The sequence below is a fragment of the Dreissena polymorpha genome, chromosome 10, assembly GCF_020536995.1.
Source record: "Dreissena polymorpha isolate Duluth1 chromosome 10, UMN_Dpol_1.0, whole genome shotgun sequence".
Classification (NCBI taxonomy): domain Eukaryota; kingdom Metazoa; phylum Mollusca; class Bivalvia; order Myida; family Dreissenidae; genus Dreissena; species Dreissena polymorpha.
The window spans coordinates 52382413-52399912 of NC_068364.1; the positions used below are offsets into that span (position 1 = coordinate 52382413).

The 17500-nt window shown below is 37.1% G+C and overlaps 2 protein-coding genes across 2 annotated transcripts in view; one reads left to right on the top strand and one right to left on the bottom strand.

Moving 5' to 3' along the window:
- The window catches only part of LOC127848798 (uncharacterized), an 8615-nt gene extending 5343 nt beyond the window's left edge, over positions 1–3272 (bottom strand). Inside the window, exon 1 of the mRNA XM_052381424.1 lies at positions 3090–3272. Coding sequence (XP_052237384.1) covers positions 3090–3188 — 99 coding nt within the window. The 5' untranslated portion in view covers positions 3189–3272. The remainder of the gene's footprint in view (positions 1–3089) is intronic.
- A 671-nt stretch (positions 3273–3943) lies between these two features.
- The window catches only part of LOC127848027 (uncharacterized), a 65548-nt gene continuing 51991 nt past the window's right edge, over positions 3944–17500 (top strand). Inside the window, exons 1-3 of the mRNA XM_052380312.1 lie at positions 3944–4028; positions 5818–5874; positions 16771–17191. Of these exons, the coding sequence (XP_052236272.1) occupies positions 5847–5874; positions 16771–17191 (449 nt within the window). The 5' untranslated portion in view covers positions 3944–4028; positions 5818–5846. The remainder of the gene's footprint in view (positions 4029–5817; positions 5875–16770; positions 17192–17500) is intronic.

The following is a 17500-nucleotide window of genomic DNA, read 5'->3' on the forward strand; positions in this document are numbered from 1 at the left end:
ACGACGACGACAAAGACGACGGCGACGACTACGACGAGGACAACAACAACAAACGACGACTACGACGACGAGACTACGACGACTACTACTACGACGACTACTACGACTGACTACTACGCGACTACTACCACTACTACAACTACTACTTCGACTACAACTACGACTGCGGCTATTACTACTACGGCACGACGACAACGACGGCGACGACGACGGCGGCTACGACGACGACGACGACTACGACGACTACTAGGCTACGACGACGACTACGACGACGACGACGACGACGACGACGAGGCGAAGGCGACGACGACCACGGCGGCGACGACGACGACGAAAACGAGGGCGACAACAACGACTACGACGACGACGACGACGACGACGACGACGGCGACGACGACGACGACGACGACGAGACGACGACGACGGACGACGACGACGACGACGACGACGACGACGACGACGACCACGACGAGGGCGACGACGACGGCTACGAGACGACGACCACGGCGCGAGACGACGACGAAAACGACGGCGACGAAGACGACGACGACGAGACGACGACGACGACGACGACGAGACGACGACGACGACGACGACGACGACGACGACGACGACGACGACGAGACGGCGGCGACGAAGACGACGACGAGACGACGAGTACGAGACGACGACGACGACGACGACGACGACAACGACGACGAGACGACGGGACGACGACGAGACGACGACGACGGACGACGACGAGACGACGACGACGACGAGACGACGACGACGACGGACGACGACGACGATACGGCGACGACTACGGCGACGACGACGACGGCGACGACTACTACGACTACTCTACTACGACGACTACTACGACTACGACGAGACTACTACTACGACGACTAAGACGACGACGACGACTACTACAACGAGGACCACGACGACGACTACGACGGATACGACTGCGACGACGACGACGGCGACGACGACTACGACGAGACGACGACTGACTACGACGACGACGACTACGACGACGACGACGACGACGACGAGAGACGACGACGACGACGACGACGGCGACGACTACGACGACGGCGACGAGACGACGACGACTACGACGACTACTACTACGACTACTACGACAAACAACTACGACGACGACGGCGAGGCTACGACTAGACGACGACGACGACGGCGACGACGCGACGACGACGACGACGACGAACGACGACGACGACACGACGACGACGACGACGACGGCGACGACGCCGACGGCGACGACGACGACAACGAGACGACGACGACGACCACGACGACGACGACGAGACGACTAGACGACGACGACTACGACGGACGGGGGACGACGACTACGACTACTACGGCTACTACAACGAGTACGACTACACGAGACTAACTACTACTAAAGACTACGACACGACGACAACTACAACAACTACTACTATTACTACTACTCCTCCGTCCTACTACTACTACTACGACTACAACTACTACATACTACTACTACTACTACTACTACTACTACTACTACTACTACTACTACTACTACTACTACTACTACTACTACTACTACTACTACTACTACTACTACTACTTACTTACTACTACTACTACTTCTACTACTGCTACTACTACTACTTCTACTTCTTGTTCTACTACTACATCTACTTCTACTCCTTCTACTTCATCTCATACTGGGCCTAATTTTCCGCACTTGCTTAATTGTGGCAATTTTGTTTATGAAAAAACTAATGACTTAAATATGGTTTCATAAAGCGGGACACTCGTTTTTTTAATAATATGTATTAATGGAAATCGTTTGAAAACACAGGTTGTTATCCTGTGGCTATGATAATAGTTAGTAAAATAATCATTTTGAATGAAAAACTATTCAAATTATAATGAAAAATCAACTTCTTTGAAAAAATGTCAGTATCAAATATATTTATAGGTATTCAACTCGAAATGATCTGAAAACAAGGTGCATTGCTTTGAATAGCCATTACTTCATCGATTTTGCATCGAATTTCATGAACTTGGTCTAATTCAACACAGAAATGAATTTCCTTCTTGGCCATGTACATATCTGGCATCATTTATACAAATACTTGGTCAAATTGTAAGAAATAACACGATATACAACTTGTGTTACCTATTCGTCATCGATCAGACCCGATTCAAGACTGAAATATTAACGGAGAAAAGGGCCGTTTCCCTGCACAGTTCACGGACCTCGATACAATAATTCAATAAAACGTATGAAAAAGAATTCTTACCGTTCTTGCCGTTATATTATGCATTAAAGCCAACTCTCCAGCGCCATTTGAAACCTTTGTTTACATACATTTAACTGGCCGACATTTTAAACACACGAGTGATTCCATTGGTACAACGCAAAGGTGTGTCTTAACTCTCTGAATATTTCATACTTAAATCGGGTCTGATCTATGACGAGTAGGTCATGAGAGTTGTGTTTCCTGTTATTTTTTTGATTTTTAATTTGATCAGCATTTGTAAACATATTGCAAAATATGTACATTTACAGAAAGGAAATTCATTTTTGCGTTGAATTTCAGTTCAAAAAATCGCTGCAAACACTTGACGAAGTAATGGCTATTCAAAGCGATGCACCCGGTTGTATATATAATAGCTCTCTCTCTCTCTCTCTCTCTCTCTCTCTCTCTCTCTCTCTCTCTCTCTCTCCTCTCTCTCTCGCTCTCTCTCTCTCTCTCTCTCTCTCTCTCTCTCTCTCCTCTCTCTCTCTCTCTCTCTCTCTCCTCTCTCTCTCTCTCTCTCTCTCTCTCTCTCTCTCTCTTATTTGATAGTGAGTTATTTTTTCAGAAAAGTAGATTTTTCGTTATAATTTGATTATTTCCATTCAAAATGATGTTTTCACTAATTAATATCATAGCAACACGCTAATCACCTGTGTTTGAAAATAGAATACATTATTAGATGTCGTTTCGTCGATATGCCCTTTTAAATAGCATAATTGTTATGTTATTGTTGACATGAATCAATTAAGTAACACAAAAAACATGCAATCAAACAATGAGGCGAATATCTTACTTTAATTAACTCACCCTAAAGCAGCAAAGTATTGGATGGGAACACTGTATGGTCACAGTTGAAGGCGGAAATTCATTCGGCAACTTCTTTTTTCCGCACATTATACACGCCATTTCGAAACGTAACAAGGCTTACTAAACATGAATTTCAACGTAAACTAAAACACGCCTAACAATTTCGATTGTGTTGATATCATACAATTGTAATCAGAGTTTTTGAGAGCTTTGTCAAAATTAGATAAGCTCAGAGGTACTGTAAGGAGTATTTGAAATTTTCAGACGTCACAGCTTAAGCTTGATTTTTAGAAAAGCATCAATTCTTCCATTTATGGTAAATTCATGTTTAAAGATAATAATTAAAAAGTGTGTATATTATTACCAACATTGTATGTAACATCGATGTCCTACTAGGAGCCCCGATTATATTTAAATTAATGTGACGAGTTTACGTTAAAGGATGACCGCATTGTTTAAGACCATAAAATAATATATAGATTTTTCTAAATATTGATTGATATGTTGGTGCTATAGAATGTCATGAACGACTTTAATATACTTTACTTAAATGTGTTCTTGTTTTATGTTATTTTAGTTTATTTATGTTACACTGTCTCGTAAGTTTCACTTTACGTTAGAACACTGATTATTTGCCTTTTTGTTTTCACGGTGACATATTTAATTGATAACCATTTCTGATGATTAACGAAATGTATGTTAAATCCGTCTGTATGTCCATTCGTTTGAATACATGTACAATGTTCGTTGATAACTTGTACAACTGGAACACAGCCTTTATGTGTCATTGTGCGCATGCTCGGTACGTTTCACAAAGTTAACGATAATGTACATATCTGCTCCAGTTGGACATATCCTAGTTTGCCACAGAGTAAAGAAGACAACTGAATGTGAACTGACGGTTGTGTTTATACTATGGACGCAAAGTAACCTATTATTGTAAGTAATTTACAAACAGTTAACATTATATGCGAGTATTTCTCTAAATTGGTTCATCGTGTTTTTCATTTTAGATTATAGGTACAATATAGAGAATATAAGTATGATTATAAATTAATAGCTAATGGGCTATGGATATCAACATGTTGGTACTTTTTTAACGCATGGGCTTATTCATGTATACATAATGTTTGATGCCTATGGTAATTAATGACATTTGTATTGCACAAACAACACTTTTTTCCGTCACACCTTCTATTGTCAATATTTTTTTACATTTCAAGAATCGAAAAATAAAATCAAAATGAGGTCACACATTTCATATATTCAAATGTACAGTTTAATCGGGTTTGTTTGAGTACTACATTATGCATTACAATATATGTCAAGCAAAGCCCAATAACAATAAATAAAATTGATTGGTTTTGTTGATAGACTGTTAGCTTGACTTCAAATTCTTCTAAACAGATTATCTCTAGAACAAACACCAACCGCTCATCAAAGTTATGTGCGATTTGAGAATGTTTTTGATGTTCAAATGTTATTCAAATTGATCAACAGTTTTTACACAAATTACATATGCGGAATCTGTAAAATAGCAGCCTTGTTTTGAAAACGCATTAAAAAAATAATTGCATACCAAGTTACTGTTGCTTAACCATTTGAAGTTATCTTAGAACGTTCAAGTGTTTTAAATTCCTTTTAATTTGGCCCGTAAAAAGGGCGATAAGTCGAAATGTCGATCGTTTTCCAATTGCTGTCGATGAATGAGCTTCGGTAAATTACGTGCCTGAGCTTCCGTGAATTGAACGACTAGGGTGATATTTCCAAAAATTAGCGTAAAAGTGAGCGAATTAAAATGATAAATAAATGATGAGAGAAAAGGCTTGCAACTCTCCTCATTCATGTGTATATTTCTTTTGAAAAGAACTATACACATCAATATTGCTAACAGAGAATTATTGACACGTTCTGGAATGAGCTACACTGTCAACATTATTATTGAAACGAAAGAGATTCCCACATGTCTGATAAATATATATTCATATATGTAAGTTAAAACGCTGCAAAGAACACATACTTTTTAAATTGTGTAATCAAAAATATGTGCACGAAGAACGACGGGTCTTAATATTTAAAATTTACGTTTTCGGTTGTTGAAGTTGTACTGAAGGAGTAAAGATCTACATTAAAATATATTAACTTATGAAACGTTGCTCTTTTTAAAATATAGCCCCAATACGTTTTAGAAAACGATTCAATGACCAAAACATATTCTCAAAGATTTTTTACCAATTGTTCTGAATTTTGGCGTCATTTAAAAGATTATCTTTTAAATTGCACACATATAAGGGGCGTTTACTGCACAGAAAGCTGGATTTCACTTTAAGCGATTATGTTCGACCGAACTTTTATTTGACTTGATTAATGAGATCATTTGATTTTATAGATTCGTCCTCATTTTTTAAGAAAGAATTTAGCCAAATAAAAACATTCCAAAGTACCCGTAAATGTTATTCAATTGTAGACTTCTGTTTGCTTTGCCTTTTATTATCTTATTATATATTTCGTTAAAAACACCGCCGACTTTTGTTTTTTGATTTTTTTTAATCCTCCGTTTTACGAAAGCTGAATCCTTATCAAGTAATGACATAGGAAGGTTTGTATTTTGATTTGATTTGATTCGTAATTTACTGACTTGATACATACTATCATTTACGACGGTAACATTAACATGTAATGAGTTCGTTATATACCATAATGTAATAACTATTGTTATTTTTTTTAGCCAGATGACTTGATCAACAACCTGTCAACATGGCGACGCCCCCATTGACGTTATCACGTGAGTAATAATAAATATACTGATTATATCAAATATTCAAATATTATATTATTTTGTACACAATTTAATTATGTTATTGAAAACGTTTTGGTGCTCAAATATCACACCTGTTTAGAGAAGCGATGAAATCGTTTATATTCTAATATTCTCCGAATAAGTGTATTTTAACGAAATACACACTATTATTTATTTCAAATTTAAAGGTACTTGAATTAATTAAAGGAAACTAACGTAAACTGAAAGTATCATTTTAAATTAAAGAAATAACTTGTATAAACAAAACATTATATTTCTAGATTATCCGCAAATAAAACAAATATCTGCAAAAGTTTATAATATAATCGTTTTGTATAATCAGATATAAAGTAAAATCACAAAACATTAAAGGAAGAGCGTAATAAAGCCACAATTAAGCATACAATTATTTTACAGCGAGTATATACGAGCTTTCAATTTTACTCAAATATATCAAATGTGAGCAAATACAAAACTACAATAAAAGGTAAGAAGAAATGGTGCAACGAATATTAAGAAGTGAACCTCCAGCTGCTGGAGCAGTATTGCATTCTCATTATATACAATAAGTTGATTTAAGTTTATTTAAGGCAAGTGACCAAATGCCAAAACAGTACAAAACAGCACAATACAAAACACATATAAGAATAAAGCTGGAGTCACCGCCTTGGAACGGTCAATGCAAAGCATTGGGGGTTTAAACCGGTTTAAGAGCGCTCAACCTCACACTTGGGACCAGCAATATTCATGATACATATAAGTGTAATAAAATTTAACCTCATAGCATTGCAACTCAAATTAAACAATAATATAGGGGAATTAAAACGCATTCAATTTTATTACCATTTAATTACTCAATGGTAGGAAAAAGACCTGAGCAACAGAGTTACAACATTTTGAGGAACGATGGCATGAAACTACGAACAAGTGTCAACTACAACCCTTCTTTTTAGAAAAAGATTAAGAACATAGCATTTTAAAGTTCATTAAAATATAAATCATTAAAGATTAATTATGGAATATGATTTGTGTTTGTATCGTGTAAAACTCATGTGGCATATTAATAGTATTGCATACACTCTATCATTAGGCCCTCTGGCGGGGTGAAGAAACTTGGCAAAAAGGAGGGTTGGCACGGTAGGAATCGTGTATTAACAATGCGATTCATGTGCCGTTCAGCCCAGTTATTTGTTTTTTCATATCCATAAACTGGTCCACGTGCAGTTACTTCCCTTTTCATTGGATTAAATGAAGTTATGATGAACTTGTTAATAAATTCAGCCTTCGACGACTTTCCAAGCATAAATAAGGAACTGAAAAAGCACCAGTTTTCCTCATGCATGCATGGATAAAGGCAAGGACTATTTCAATCCACTTTTCAAATTATTACCATCTGCACTCTCTTTACATCAGCTTTATTTATTGGCAACGTCAATGAATTAAGGTTATTCACGCAACACTTTCAAAAGACTATGCTGTAAATGTATTTTTTATGTACTTCAACGTAACTGATGTATGCTTGAACTACTTCAGTGACAACATGTTGGCAGTATTAATTTTTATAAATTTAGTTAGAACGAATTAAGATAGACCTGTATGAAGGAATATCTATGAAAACAATGACCTATTCCGACGATATATTTATCCGTCACGACCAGTAAATTCCAAAATAATTCCCCATTTCTTACTTTGCGCGGCTGCATTTCAAATGTGCATTAATGCACTGTTTAATCACATTTTAAATCGAAAACTGCCTATCCGAAGGTAAACCTCGTCATTTCTGATGATGACCGAGTGAGACCTATGTAAACACAACCTTGAACTGTATGACGTTCATATGCAAAAAATTGAATGATTTTGTCGATGTCAAATGAACAAGACATATTGTTTTCAATGTTATTTTAATTTATTTTGGTATATGTTATTTGTTTATGCAAAAAAAATCGAAAATACACATTTTCTCGGACATGATCATCTGCCGTCACTCGGGCAGGAACGGATTTTTCGAGCGCCCGCATATGATCATTCCCTCGAAAACGTGTATTATCCCTATAGTCATACATACTGTTCGGAAATCCTCACTATTTCATTTACACCGAGCAAAAAGGGGCTGTCATCAGATTCTAAGGAAGGAACAACACAAAGGGCAACCTCATAAGACGTAGGAGGGGGCGAGATCAGGTTACACCCATCGTGTCCAGAACCTCCAAGTTCCATCAGAGGAAGACGTCGACAGCACAAGGTCACGGAATGTCACGATAGAAGGTTTTAAGGAGAGCAGCGCGCTAGAACCCAGAGGTACTCAGGACAGCTCAACTGCAAACGACAACAGAAGAAGCGGGATCAAGTGGCCAGCAAGCTCACAGAAGAAGGAAAGGCATTGATTTGAGGAAGATGTAGACATGGTGCTTGAGACGGCTCTTGTCGGGCTTGTGAACCGAAAACTTGAGGTGATGGCAACAATCATGCACACATGGGGCTATTCAGAATTGGTACCAAGGAGAACGGCAAGAACACCGCCGATGCATATCGATTCCAGCACAAGAGCAGCCAACTCAGGAGGGACATACGGCGCCTCACAAAAATATATAAAGACGCTTCAGAAGAAGAGAGACCAGCATTGGCCGATTTAAGAAAGAATCTGCGCCAGCAGACAGCTACTCTTAGAAGAGCTGAGAACAACAGAAAAAAAGGAAGGAGAGGTCAAAGAAGCAGGCTAACTTCAAGCTAACCCCTTCCTGTTCAGGAAGAAGTTCCTTGTGGATAAGTGATCAGGATGGCTAGATTGTTCAAGGCAATAAGTTGAGGACCACCTACGGAATATACACCCGAGAGAACAGTGAACAGGACCTGGGCGATCCGAAGACGCTAATGTTTCTGGAACCACCAACATATGTCTACGACAATGCCGAATCAATGCTGCAGGAAATCAGAGACGTCATCAGAAAGGCAAGAACAGGATCAGCGCCAGGGCCGAACGAAATCCCGCACAGAGTTAACAATGATTGTCCGAGATTGTTGGGGAGACTTTGGAAACTCATAAACGTGGTGTGGAGGAAAGGACAGTCACCGGACTGCTGGCTACTTTCATTGGGCTGCTTCATACCAAAGGAAAAGGACTCCAAGACTTTGAAAGAGTTCCGGACTATTTCCCTTCTGAATGTTGAGGGAAAAGTTTGTTTGTCCATTCAAGCAACGCGGCTTACAAAGTACATGTTGGCAAACAAGCCAATGCATATGGAAAATTCACCCACAAGCTTGTAGATCTAACATTGAAGAAGTGTTTATACCTGAGAAGGTTCAACACATGCTGAAAACACTATTTTGACAAATTCAAGATGCGCTTAACATTATCTGACTATACAACGTCATGGCAAAGCCTCGAGGTGTTGGATAGTTGCCGGCTATAATATATCTGCTATTCTCTACTCTGCAGCAATGAACCTAATGGTGAAAACAGCAGAGAAGATGAACCGAGGTCCAATAAGCCTCTCAGGTATACGCCAGCCACAAATAAGAGCCTTCGTGGATGACATGACATTAACATCTTAGTCGGTTCCAGACGGAAGATAGATGTCGGAAGACTAAGAACGAGTCCTATGGTCAATGATGAAGTTCAAGCCAGCCAAGTCCAGGAGCTTAGTTCCGAGGAGGGAAAGGTACAGTTCAGAGGTCGCTTCGGAATCAACAGAGACCTCATCTCGACAGTGACTGAGCACTAAAGAGCCTTGTCAAGTGGTACAGAAGCTCTCTCATCGACAAGAAAAGTGTGAAAGAAATGCGGCAGCAGTTAGATGACTAGAGACGTGGACAAAAGCGGTCTACCAGGGAAGTACACGGTTTGGATCTACCAACATGGAGTTCTACCAAGACTTGTGTGGCTTCTTTTTGTGTACGACTTACCAATATCGACTGTCGAAGGCATGGAGAAGAAATTAAGCCACTTCATTAGAAGATAGATTGGAGTTCAAAGTGGCTTCTCAAGTACTGACCTGTTTCAGCTCTTACATCAAACTACACTTCGGCTTTCGTCTCTGACAGGAGGCTACCAAAGTCAGGCAGGTCATGATGCTTCGAGACAGTGCAGACGTGAAAGTCAGTGGAGCGCGGGTTGAAGTCAACACAGGTCGGAAGTGGACAGAAGATAAGGTAGTCAACGACTCAGAATCCAGGCTCAGACACAGCGAGATCGTGGGGAGATCGTAGTTAAAACTACTACATCTGGAAAGTTTGGATTTGGTTGTGTCACTTGAGTCAGTTTGAGGGCTGCATCAGAAGAGGAGTATGGTCCACGGTGAAGTTTCAGTCGACAGAGGAGAAGACAAGACTAGCGGCAGCCGATGTAATGAAAAGAAACAGGGCAGTCGATTGAAATGGGAAGGGGTCCAACCAAGAAGTGTGTCTTGGAGTGACAGAAGGAAGAATGGACCACCATATAATTGGATGTCTTTTACACTGTGTTTGCGACGTTTTGCCTACACCAGCCAACCGTCAGACCTGGAAGCTCAATGAAGATCTCACTTGCAAGTTATGTGGCAGACCAGCAAACATAGAGCACATCCTATCGTCTTGCAGAAACAGCCGGGAGCTACCGATGCCGGCACGACATGATCCTTAGCGAGATTACAGCCAGCTTAGATGTGGAACGAAAGACGACGCAATCGATGCAGACAAGGCCCTCCTTATTCCATTTCGTCAACGAGGGAGAATCAGCACCAAGTATCAACAGATCTACAAATATAGGAATCCTAGCCTCAGCGATCGACTGGGAACTTATGGTAAATCTCAAGAAGCAGAGAGATTCCCAGCAGACTTCACAAAAACCACTCTACGTCCTGACGTGTTGATGATGTTAAGAGGAAGACCCAGTGCTTCTGGAACTGACATTGCCATGGGAAGAGCGAATGGAGGTAGCACACCAGAGAAAGAAGGCCATATACCAGCCGTTACTTTATGAGTACCGACAAAAAGGATGGACGACCTGGTACCTCCCTGTCCATGTTGGCAGTCGGGGCTTCGCCGGGCAGTCACTCTGGAAGGCCTACGAAGTACTTGGCATCACTGGGATGGCAATGAGACGGGCGAAAGCAAATGTGATGGTTTAAGATGGAAAAAAATAGAATGCTGACATCAAAATCGCATATAACCGCTGAAATGTCTAACACAAAGATTGCTGAAGAAATTAATTAAACATATAACAGAGAACAAACTAGAAGTTAAACATACAACACGTGAGCAATGACACTTAAAACAAAAGATAACGCGACTTAACATAACATTATTCAACGTAAACACAACTAACTAGTGTGTTATCAGATGTCTAAAATACCTAACATATTTACCATTTCTACAACGACACTAAAATGCCTACACCTGTTAAAATTCAATGTATGTTTTTATTGATCAAAAGAGGCTTTGCTCGTCATAATTTTTTACTTATAGAGTTTGAGGATAATATATTGATCTTTTTTTAACTCGAAAAGTGGTGTTTTTTGTACATTTCATGGTGATCTTTTCCACAATAATTATTCATAAAATTAGTCAGTATCTGTTTTCAAATAGCAGTTTTTGCAATCGAAATCAAAGCCTGTTTAACTTTTAAACAAAACGGTTACTAACATTCCCTGGGCAACTACGACCAACAACACAACAGACACGTCTCCTCGTGTGCCTGAAATCGGTCAGTTAGACTTACAGCCGTTTATTTGTGGATAAAGTTATTTATGAAATAGACATTCGTTTTTTCATTATTTAATAACAGTTTTGCAAAATTTTACATACATATAACCCGTACAGTATTTTAACTTCTGTGCATTGACGGTAGGCATTCACAATAAAGTTTACGATTTCGCAATTTAAATTAAACCATTATTTAATACAAAATCTTAATAACAATTTACTCAAAATATATATTCACTGCTACGGGTACCAAACGTATGTCCCCGTCAGTTGTATAAATCATAATCCAAGCCTGTACTAATGTTTAGTATATACCCTATTATGACAATTGATATTCAGAATTCCTTTTAGAATGAAATGCACATCCTGTCGTTTCATCCCGTTCCGAATATTTAGGAAATATAAGTTTTTGATACATGTATAACTTTATAGACCCTTTTTACAATAGACACATATTGATCAGAGCGCGTAGTCACTTGACTCGTAGAATTCGAGAACGAGGCTGAACGTGTTGCCAAGACTAGAAAAGTGCCACGCAATGCCGCGTCTTAGTTCATTTTAAAGACCATTAAACAGAATATTGATATTAATATGAACATAATAAATTTAAAAACAAATAGCCGACAGCGACTAATTTAGCGTTATTATTGACGAGTGCGTTTAAGTATATTTTTCGTATCCTGGGTACATTTGTGTGTACTTAAGAGTGCCGTGAGTACCTTTAAGTAGTACCCGAGCCGACCATGACATATCGAGCCTAAATATAAGAAACACCATTTTAAGTGTTAATACATTAACAATTGTTCTTGATTAATGAACTTGTGTGTATGTAGTTTTTTGCACTCATTTTGTCAATCATTGCGTGAGCATTTGTAACGCAGTGTTTAATTAAAGATCTATCAATAATCTTGTTTATTGTTAGATATGTGCTTTATCAAAATAATTTCAGCACACACTCATTTTCTCATTATGATCAGATACTGTACCGACAAATACCTTATAACAACTAGGTGTTATTTATCACAGGGGACAGATGTCTGGTCATTAAACACATATTTATGATACCTCAATTTATTTTTGTTGTAGAAGTATTTCGTAGTCAGTTCTTGGAGATATTCTAAAACATAAATTAAAAGTAATTTGTTCAACCAAATAGACAGAAACTAAATATTATATAGATATAAGCCAGTATATATAAAACCTTATTGACGTTGTAAGGCATGATTGATGATCAAAACATTTAATTGTAAACACACACACATTATACCCCCGTCCCATCGGACTGGCGTTCTTCTTACGTCCATAATGGTAATTTCTTTCTAAAACGGCCGATAGAAAGCACATGCGATTTTCTCCCTACGAAATCCAATACCGCCAAACATTGCACAGGGTTCCTGCTTTTCTGTATATTTTTAAACTTTCTTTCACCAAAGTCGATGAGATATAGCATTGGCATTATCCGTCCATCATTCCGTCAGTCTATCAATTCGTCCGTCCGTCCGTTATAGCGTCAGTCCGTCCGTCAGTCCGTCGGTCAGTCACACAAATGTAGGGGTTCTTTTTAAGAAACTGTATAAGATATCAACATGAAACTTTATTAGTGTATATATTGCAATGAGGAGAACACAACACGATTAGTGACGAACAAATTGCACTAAAACGGTAAATATTACGTTTATTTAATATTGTTGTGAATATAAGACATTACACAAACATGCAAATTGGAGCGATATATAGCTTTTCAAGTAAGAACTATGTATACCCCACTTCGAAAAAGCAGATGTATATTGTTTAGCGCATGCGGTCTGTTAGTCACATTATTTCGTCTTATCACGAAATATTGAGAATGCTTTGAAATATGAAAATTTACATTTGTATCGTGAGAAAATAAACACAATTCATGATTTAGGGTCTTTTAAATGTCCAGGTCACATGATCTTGTAACAGTGCATTTTGTTTTGAGAACGCTTTGACCTGCGATCATACATTTTGGTAAAGTGTTATAATGGTTTAAAAAGGATAGGTATTTTGATTTTGCATCAGAAGGTCCAGGTTAAAGGTCTCGTTTCAATAAGTTGGTTTATGCATTCTTTCTAAAGAACGCATTGATATACGATAATCAAATTTGGTACGATGGTTACGTTGGAAAATAATAACTATTAATATTTATTTTTACAGGTCGATTTCGCATGATATATTTAAAATGCTTTTATTTATGATTATGCTAATTAAAATGGTGGTTACGTAAAAGAAGAGCAATATAGAGAAGTGAAACTCCAGCTGCTGGAGCAGTATTGCATTCTCATAATATACAATTAGTCGGTCCTTTATTTAAGGCAAGTGACGCATATTTATTTTGAGGCAACCAAGTGAAACAAAATCATGGTTAAGGTCACATGGGATTTAGCCGGTTTAAGCTCAATATGTTAAAAATGTTTTGACCTACGATCATGAAATTCGGTGTAAAAAGAAAAACGCATGTTAGGTCAACATGTTAAACGTAAAGGTCACCGTGTATTGTAGCATGCTGGTTACCTTTTGGTCAACATTTCAAAGATCAGGTTTCAACATGAAAATTGATTCCTTACATTAATTAGAGGATCTTTATGGTGATATAAATATGCTGACATTACGACAAATGAGTCTAAAATTATAACATCAAAATATCAAAATATCAAGGTAACATGACCGACTCTGTAGCAAATTGGGGGCAATCACTCTCTTACAAATATCTCTTGTTCAAGAAAGACGATTGTACATTTATAATACATAAAATGATATATGCTTCGCATGCTTCCTTTCATAATTTCAATAGTTAACATATCTACAAAATGACAAACGTGATATTCCTTAGGCAAATAAACATTTATCAAACAAAACAAATGTATACAATTAAGCGAATTTACATCGTTAATCGCAAAATAATACAATATTATTAGTTTGAAGTGAACATATTTTGTCAAGAAAGTCTAACTCACCATCAATCCATACAATGTCGGTCTTTTTACGTAAGGTATATTTCATAACAAAACCAGTTCGCGTTTTAGCATTTTATGATATTAACAAGTAATGTATGGTTTTGTATATTTTTGAAATTCCGTTTGTCATAGAAGTTTTTATTTATTGTTATTAACAGTCTTAATAAGAACTATGTGATGGACTAGTTCAACCTTAAATAATTAATATGGAAAGTGCGGAAATGACTAAAAAGGATTTGTTTTCATATCTTCAAAATATCATTAAAGGGGCCTTTTCACAGATTTTGGCATGTTTTGAATTTTGTCATTAAATGCTTTATATTGATAAATGTAAACATTGGATCTAAAAAGCTCCATTAAAAAATCAAGAATAAAATTTAAAAAAGGAAACAAATTAGCCGGCAGCAGAGTTCGAACCAGTGACCCCCGGAGTCCTGGAGTAAAAACCAATTAGACCGCTCGGCCATCATGCCAAGTATGAATGACGGACATATTTTATACGTTATAAAAGCAATCTTCGTAGTTTCACAAAATTAAACGACAAGAACAGAACTCTCCAAATTATTCAATTGTTTCGCGTTGCAACGCTTTATAATTTTCAGGTTTTTAAATCGTCAAAAGATGCATATAATGGCTTTATTAGACCATGGTAAATGTTCAGTATTACTGTTTCCTCACAAATATCCTAACTAAAACAAAAATTTGCGAATCTGAAACAACTTTTTTCAATTTTGTCAATTTACCAAAACGGGAAAAGATCCCTTTAATATACCGACCATTTATTAAAGAAAGATTCGAATGGAGTGGTTATTTTTGGTATTAAAAAGTATACAATATCTACCATATAAATTCAAGAATACATTAGATATACGATATCAAGAATAAGAGGTCGATAATAATTGGTAAACAATGTATTTGTTGAAACATTAAGTACATAATTTTTTTATTGGGGCGCGGGCATAATTCCTTTTAAGTGAATGTTATATGTAATAAATTTATTTAATTACGGTGAAGAATACCATCGGTGATTTTTCCTTTTATTTGATTTGGTGCGTTATGCCGTTTATGAGTTCCATACACAGGTGGTTAGCGTGTATCTATGATATAAATTAGTGAAAACATCATTTCGAATGATAAATAATAAAATTATAACGAAAATTCAACTTTTTATGAACAAAGTACTGTACGTTTCTTGATGCAACCACGTCAAGTGAAATAGTATTCACTATCAAATATATATTATATATATATAACAAGGTAGTCAACTCAAAATCACCCGAAAACGGGGTGCATCGCTTTGAACAGCCATACCTTCACAATTGTGCAGCAATTTTCAAAAACTTGGTTTTTTCAACGCAGAAATGAATTTCCTTTCTGAAAATGTACATATCTTGCAATATATTTACAATTGTTGGGTCAAGTTTTAAGAAATAACATGATACACAACTCGCGTGACCTACTCGTTGTCGATCGGACCCGATTCATAAATGAAATCTTCAGGTGTAAAGACACACCTTCGCATTGGACCAACAAAATCAATCGTGTTTGTAAAATGTTAGCCTGTTGAAATTAATGTAAACAATGGTTTCTAACGGCGCTGGGCAGTTAGTTTTGATGCATTTTCATACATTTTATTGAATTTTGGTACCGATTTCCGTGCACTTTGCAGGGAAAATGCCCTTTACTCCGTGTTGATTTCAGTCTTAGATTAGATACATGTATATATCTTATAGATATATTTGATAGAGATTTTTTTTAAGAAATGTTGATTTTTCGTTATAATTTGATTATTTATCATTCAAAATGATGATTTCACTCATTTATATTATAGCCACACGCTAACCACCTTTGGTTCCATACTCGACTGGTAGCAAACGGACAGAAGTGATTTTAATTACCATCAAATAGACTTTCATCGCTAGTACATACTCATGAAATGTTTTTTTTTGGAAACGTTTTAGGAAAATTTGAGACTTACTGTTTTAATTCTTAGTAATATTAATTCGAAATACTTATGTAAGTTCATTCACAGCTGATTGTCCGTGATGTCACACGTGTCAACGGTCTCAATATATTGTTTCTGCAATTTTTGCAATGAAATGCGCCTAAATGAGCATTTTGCCGTTGATACGTCGGTAAACACAGGTACATACGTGATGGAGAACCAACTTTTACACTGATATTATTACTTATTATTAAATATATTGTTCTTATCATTTTTCAGATGTTCGATTGAAGTTACTGGTGGCTGTGAACGGAGAGACCTTCAACTTAGATTTACCGAAAATAAATAGTTTGGAACAAAAACTGGAAGAATTTGAAAGTCATTTGAAAATACATACCCAATTGCGAAATGTGCACCTAAAAAGAAAATTTGAATACGACAACGAATCGTCTTATTGGCTTACCTGTGTTCTGGAAAGCGTACATGAATACAAAGCATTTTATGAAATTGCAAAGAAGCAAAAAAAGCCTAAAAGAAGCAGCAAATTATCACATTTATTCACCAATTACATGGAATCGACGAAAATACTGGAAACATTTAATCAACCACTTAACAGCCGTATAAAGATGAAGTTATTGTTTGATAAAACACAATATCAACACTTGAAACAAGATGTACATTCACAAGGAGATACGACAGGGTAAGTTCATTTATTTGGATTGTTTTATATTGTATTCAGTAGCTTTATTTGAAATTATGATTCTTACCTATACCATAATGAACCTATAAATGGGGCTTACTGTACTAAAACTATTGGGTAATCATTCATTATGCAAACATTCAGCCATAATATGTTGTGAAAATGTACACACTTGCTGATGTACTAGTTCTACTTAATGTAAAAAATATAAACGTTCATATTTAAACACAATTCAGACGATACATAATATGCTTAAGTTCAAATGGAAACTCTCGGATGCAAACAAATAATTAGAATAGCATTCTAATG